Here is a 6,543-nt window from a genome sequence, read left to right as displayed (position 1 = left end):
CGCCACCTTAGGTGTATGTGGCTGGCGCCTTAGCCGCTTGAGCCACAGGCGCTGAGCCGTCTCTTTTTTAAAAAGAAAAAAATAGCCAGGCATTGTGGCAGTCCCAGCTACTTTGGAGGCTGAGGCAAGAAAATCACTTGAGCCAAAGAGTTTAAGGTTGCTGTGAGCTACAACACCACGGCACCGGCTAAGGACAACAAAGTGAGACTCTATCTCAAAAAAAACTTAAGGGGCAGGAAAAAACTCTGGTAAAATAGTTATAAAATATATTTTTGTTTGTTTGTTTCTTTGAGACAGAGTCTCAACCTATCGCCCTGCGTAGAGTTCTGTGGTGTCATAGCTCACAGCGATTTCCAACTCCACCTCAAGCAATCCTCTTGCCCTTAGTTTTCCTATTTGTAGTAGAGATAGTGCCTTGCTTTTGCTCAGGCTCGTCTTGAACTCATGAGCTCAAGCAACCCACCAACCTTGGCCTCCCAGAGTGCTGGGATTACAGATGAGCCACTGCGCCCAGCCATAAAATGTTTTTGTCCAAGGCTTGGTATATTTTCAATTTTCTCGAACATTTCTTAGGTAAAGAGAGACTTCTTTACTTTCTTTGCAGATGAGGCGTTGCTTGAGAGCAGTGTCTGCTTTTATAGCTGATTCTTGGGAGTGTATTCATTCTATAAGGCACTAATCACATACACACTGAATGAATCTATAATCACAGCAAAGACAATGTGGTGCCAGTGGACTGATGCTTAAATGAGAGCTCTTGCCTGTGAGTTTTGCAGTGAACCTTTGACAGTCATTCATTTTGATGGTTAGATGTCAGTTCCTGTCCTATGAGGTGAAATGTGGGATTAATATTTTTAATTTGACAAGCATATAAGTTCCTCCTGGCTTTTATATTTTGAGAGACCAGAGACAGAGGCCTTTGTCATCTTCTTTATGTTGTTCGGGGAAGTATGCAGGATGCAAGCCATAGATTAGGACGGAGAGGAAGAGTATGTGATGGTTGTGACAAGGATCAAAAGACAGCAGCTACTTGAGGTTTAAAAAAATTCAGAGCAGGTATCTCTGTGTAAACAAGAGGTCTCTGTAAAAGCAGAAATGGCCCATGTTTGTGTGTGTATACATACTTGACATGTAATGTGGAAAGGCATTTTCAAGATAACTAACTTTTGTTGCAATGCAGTCTACAGAAACTACAAAACCATCTTAATTACTGAGACTATAGAAAAGAAAATTTATTGTAGAGTGGTTTGTTAAGTTTGGTGAACATTGGCATAGAATAAGATTTTTCTCTTAATTTTCTTTCTCTGTTAAGGTATCCAAGCCCACCAATGGGATCTGTGTCCGCACCTAACCTGCCTACAGCAGAAGAAAATCTGGAATATGTACGGACTCTCTATGATTTTCTTGGGAATGATGCCGAGGACTTGCCCTTTAAAAAGGGTGAGATCCTAGTGATAATAGAGAAGCCTGAAGAACAGTGGTGGAGTGCCCGGAACAAGGATGGCCGGGTTGGAATGATTCCTGTCCCTTATGTTGAAAAGCTTGTGAGATCCTCACCACATGGAAAGCATGGAAATAGGAATTCCAACAGTTACGGGATCCCAGAACCTGCTCACGCATACGCTCAACCTCAGACCACAACTCCCCTACCTGCAGTTTCTAGTACTCCTGGGGCATCGATCAACCCTTTGCCATCCACACAGAATGGACCTGTCTTTGCAAAAGCAATCCAGAAAAGAGTACCCTGTGCTTATGACAAGACCGCCTTGGCATTAGAGGTAAAAATCTATTAAGACTGGCTTTGGAGGTTCTTTTTTTGTTTTCATTTTAGTTTTAGTTTCTTCTAATTAAAGATTATATTTATGGGAATTAGAGAGCTGGGTAACTTTGGCATATGCACTGTTAGTGTTTCACATGATTCTTTGTTTGTTGGTTTGTTTTTGTGGTTTTTGGCTGGGGCTGGGTTTGAACCCACCACCTCCAGAATATGAGGCCAGCGCCTTACTCCTTTGAGACACAGGCACCGCCCTCACATGATTCTTTTGTCTTTTCTTATTCTTTGTTTCTCCCAAGTTCTCAGCCTACTTGTTCATTTTTCTTTTCCCAAGGCCTTATAGATTTAGTCTCATAGTAGTTCATTTTCTTTCTAGTATTCATAGTGAAGGAATATATTGACCCTTGCTTATTACAGATTTTGTAAATTATAATAGCATGAAATAGAACTTGGGCATTTTAATTGCCAAGTCATTTTCTTCTTCTTTTTTTTTTCTTTCTTTTTGAGACAGAGCCTCAAGCTCTCACCCTGGGTAGAGTACTGTGGCATCACAGCTCACAGCAACATCCAATTCCTGGGCTTAAGTGATTCTCTTGCCTCAGCCTCCCAAGTAGCTGGGACTACAGGTGCCTGCCACAACGCCCACCTATTTTTTGGTTGTAGTTGTCATTGTTTGGCAGGCCCAGGCTAGATTTGAACCCACCAGCTCTGGTGTATGGCTATGGCTGGCATCTTAGCCGCTTGAGCTATAGGCGCCAAGCCTCGTTTTCTTCTAACTAAACATTAACCACCATTCATGGGCAAGGATGGTGGCTCATGCCTGTAATCCTAGCACTTTGGGAGGCCAAAGTAGAAGGATCACTTGAGGCCAGGAGCTGGAGACCAGCCTGAGCAAGAGCATCTCTACAAAACAAAAGAGATGCCTCATTGAGTAGGGTGCCGGCCCCATATACTGAGGGTGGTGGGTTCAAACCCCACCCGGCCAAACTGCAACGGAAAAATAGCCGGGTGTAGTGCCAGGCGCCTGTAGTCCCAGCTATAGTCCCAACTACTCGAGAGGCTAAGGCAGGAGAATCGCCTAAGCGCAGGAGTAGGAGGCTTCTGTGACCTGTGATGCCATAGCACTCTACCAAGGGCAATAAAGTAAGATTCTGTCTCTTAGAAAAAAAAGAAAGAAAAATTACCTGGGTGTGGTAGCATTTACTTGTAGCGTTTACTTGGAAGGCTGAGGTAGAAAGATGGCTTGAGCCCAAGAGTTTGAGGTTCCACTGAGCTATGACACCACTGTACTCTAGCTAGGGGTAACAAAGCAAGACCTTATCTCAAAAAAAGAAAGGAAAAAAAACCCAGATGTTACTGTAGCTTGCTGAAATACAAAAAAGTCCTCGAGATCATTGCTAGTGAGCCTATTCAGGGAGTGAGTGGTGTGACTGTGTGTCACAGAAGGTGAATTTTTTTTTTTTTTTTTGAGACAGAGCCTCAAGCTATCCCCTGGGTAGAGTGCTGTGGCATCACAGCTCACAGCAACCTCCAACCCCTGGGCTCAAGCGAGTCTCCTGCCTCAGCCTCCCAAGTAGCTGGGACCACAGGCACCCACCACAACACCTGCCTATTTTTTGGTTGCAGCCATCATTGTTGTTTGGCAGGCCCGGGCTGGATTCGAACCTGCCACCTTAGGTGTCTGTGGCTGGCGCCTTAGCCACTTGAGCCACAGATGCCGAGCCCCACACAGATAAAAGTTAGCTATAACTTGTTTTACATGTATTTATCCATTGGTTATCCTCAGTTTTCTTTGGACTAGGAGTGGTAGTGTGAGTGAACTATACCTGAAGGTTTATTTCAGAGACCATGATTTTGTCTCCCTCTCACGTTGGCTGTAAGGAAGGTTTTGTGGTAGGGATCAGAGACTAGGGAGGACACCCATGCTTTTATACTTCTCAGCAGAAAGAGAGGAAAGAAGCCAGGGGAAGCTGCCTCCACAGATAAAAGAATCCTGGCAGAGCAGGCCTTCCAGCTTTCTTGCCGCCCACACACACACACCTGCCCTGCACTATTGCACGTTGCTGGCCTGGTCCACACCTTGGAGCCTTCAAGTAACACGGAGTACTCTGTGCTTTTTTTTGAGACAGAGTCTTATTTTGTCACCCTAGGTAGAGTTTTGTGGCAACACAGCTCACAGTAACCTCCAACTCCTGGGCCTAGGCAATTCTCTTGCCTCAGCCTCCGGAGTAGCTGGGACCACAGGCACCTGCCCCAACACCTGGCTATTTTTTCATTGCAGTTTGGCCAGGGCTGGGTTTGAACCCACCACCCTCAGTATATGGGGCCAGCATCCTACCCACTGAGCCACAGGTGCTGCCCAGGTTTTCTGTTTTTTGGTAGAGATGGGGTCTCGCTTTTGTTTAGGCTGGTCTCAAACTTGTGAGCTCAAGCAATTCACCCACCTCCGCCTCCCAGAGTGCAGGCAACTGATTGTTGACATGTGCTTTGATATTATGCAGCTCTCTCTCTTTTTTTTTTTAAGAGACAGTATCTCACTTTGTTGCCTTCGGAAGAGTGCTGTGGTGTCACAGCTCACAGCAACCTCCAGCTCTTAGGCTTAAGCAATTCCCTTGCCTCAGCCTCCTGAGTAGCTGGGACTATAGGCACCTGCTACAACACCCAGCTATTTATTTGTTGCAGTTTGGCCGAGGCCAGGCTCAAACCTACCACCATTGGTATATGGGGCCAGCACCCTACTCGCTGAGCCACAGGCGCTGCCCACATGCACCTCTCCTAATCTCTCATATCTCCACATCTCGGCCTCCTTGTGATGCTAACTCAACTACCTAAGCTTCAGAACACCTTTGCCAAATTTCACTTAATATTTCTTTCTGTATATTTAAATGAGACTGTTTACTATAGTGTAAGTAAATATTTTTATGGTTATGTTATCTTCTAAAGGCATTAGGATAGTGTTGTGTGTCTTGATCTTGCTAAAAACAACTCTTGGGACTTTCACAATTAGGTTACAAAGAAAGGTATTAAAATTAAAATGAGAAACAGACAAGTAGGACAAAATGTACCAATAATTGAAGCTTTATTATTCCCCTTGATAGTATTACCAAGAACCATGAAGAGTTAGGTGAACCTTATTCCTTGAATTATTTACAAGGTTTTTTCATAACTTTTTTTCTTTTTTTTTTTTTAGACAGAGTCTCACTTTGTCATCCCTGGTAGAGTGCTGTGGCATCATAGCTTACAGCAACCTCAGACTCTGGACTCACAAAATTCTCTTATCTCAGCCTGCAGAGTAGCTGGGACTACAGGTGCCGCCACCACCTTGGCTATTTTTAGAGATAGAGTCTCATTCTAGCTCAGGCTGGTCTTAAACGCATAAGTTCAGGTGATCCGTCTGCCTCAGCCTCCCAGAGTGCTGGGATTACAGGCATGACCTACCATGCCTGTCATAAAACTTGATTTTTGAAAAAATATTTCTACAAGTAAAGAGATACTTTCTTTTTTCTTTTTTTTTTTTTTTGAGACAGAGCCTCAAGCTATTCCTCTGGGTAGAGTGCTGTGGCATCACAGCAACTCTCAACTCCTGGGCTCAAGCAAGTCTCCTGTCTCTGCCTCCCAAGTAGCTGGGACCACAGGCGCCCAGCACAACACCTGGCTATTTTTTGGTTGCAGCCATCATTGTTTGGCGGGCCCGGGTGGATTCAAACTCGCCACCTTAGGTGTATGTGGCTGGCGCCTTACCCATTTGAGCCACAGGTGCTGAGCCAAGAGATACTTTCAAACCAGTCTGCATTACTTGTTTTTCTCTCTTGCTCACTTTGCAAGAAGTGAGCTGATCCTGGTATTTGATTTGAATGGGAACACTTGGTATGTATTTAAGTTGAATCTGGGTTGGTGTTCCCAATCCTTGAAAACAGTAGAGCTCTCTGGTGCCCTGGGTGTAGTGGAGCTGGAAGGGCTCTTGGGAAGCAGGTCACAACTTAGAAGAATGTTCTCAGGTTGAGGCAGGCAGTATAGCCCTTTCTAAAAGATCATTGACCAGAAGAATGTTTGGAGTGAGAGTGCTGTTACAAAATACCTATAGACAACGTTGGATTCTCTGACACCTGAGAAGCAGGATTTTTAAGGAAACAGCACAGACCTGCATTCAAGTCCTGGCTTTTACTGGTGTTGATCTTGGGCCAGTTACTTAAGTTATCTGATTATAACCTAAAAGGCAAACTGGATCTTAAGAGTTAATGTTTGTTTATTAATCATTCATGCAGCCAACCAGTGGAGTGCTTTTGTAGGGTCCTGCCACCAAGGAGCTTACCACCTAATAAAAGAATAGAGACAGAAACCAGTAGTGTTAGTTGGAGAGTGAGGATGGTGATAGGAGATAAGAGAGTGGGTGTGTATTGATTGAGGAGGGGCTTCCAGGAGATGACTGACATCATTGAATAGCTATAGACAGGCACACTGAGCATGTCAGGGCAGAAGTGGCAAAAGACAAAGCCAGGAAAGTTGAAGAGATTATTAACATAGATCACAAAGGGCCAAGCTGAGAAAATTAACACTCTTCTTACATTACCTTCGTTTGAGCCATGAAACAGCCAGTTTCCCTCAACTGATGGAAGTTCTGAAGTTTGTAGGCAACTTACCTTTCTATTGAATTTTTTTTCTTTGAGACAGAGCCTCAAGCTGTCCCCCCCCCCGGGTAGAATGCTATGGCATCACAGCTCACAGCAACCTCCAACTCCTGGGCTTCAAGCGAGTCTCCTGCCTCAGCC

The 6,543-nt window shown here is 44.6% G+C and overlaps 1 protein-coding gene across 1 annotated transcript in view; it reads left to right on the top strand.

Moving 5' to 3' along the window:
• CRKL (CRK like proto-oncogene, adaptor protein) overlaps positions 1-6,543 on the top strand; it is a 32,203-nt gene that overhangs the window by 11,911 nt on the left and 13,749 nt on the right. The window contains exon 2 of the mRNA XM_003801681.3: positions 1,313-1,778. Within this exon, the coding sequence (XP_003801729.1) occupies positions 1,313-1,778 (466 nt within the window). The remainder of the gene's footprint in view (positions 1-1,312; positions 1,779-6,543) is intronic.

The sequence above is a fragment of the Otolemur garnettii genome, unplaced genomic scaffold, assembly GCF_000181295.1.
Source record: "Otolemur garnettii isolate 467f Iridium unplaced genomic scaffold, OtoGar3 scaffold00218, whole genome shotgun sequence".
Classification (NCBI taxonomy): domain Eukaryota; kingdom Metazoa; phylum Chordata; class Mammalia; order Primates; family Galagidae; genus Otolemur; species Otolemur garnettii.
This window is presented reverse-complemented; position numbering and strand designations above follow the sequence as displayed.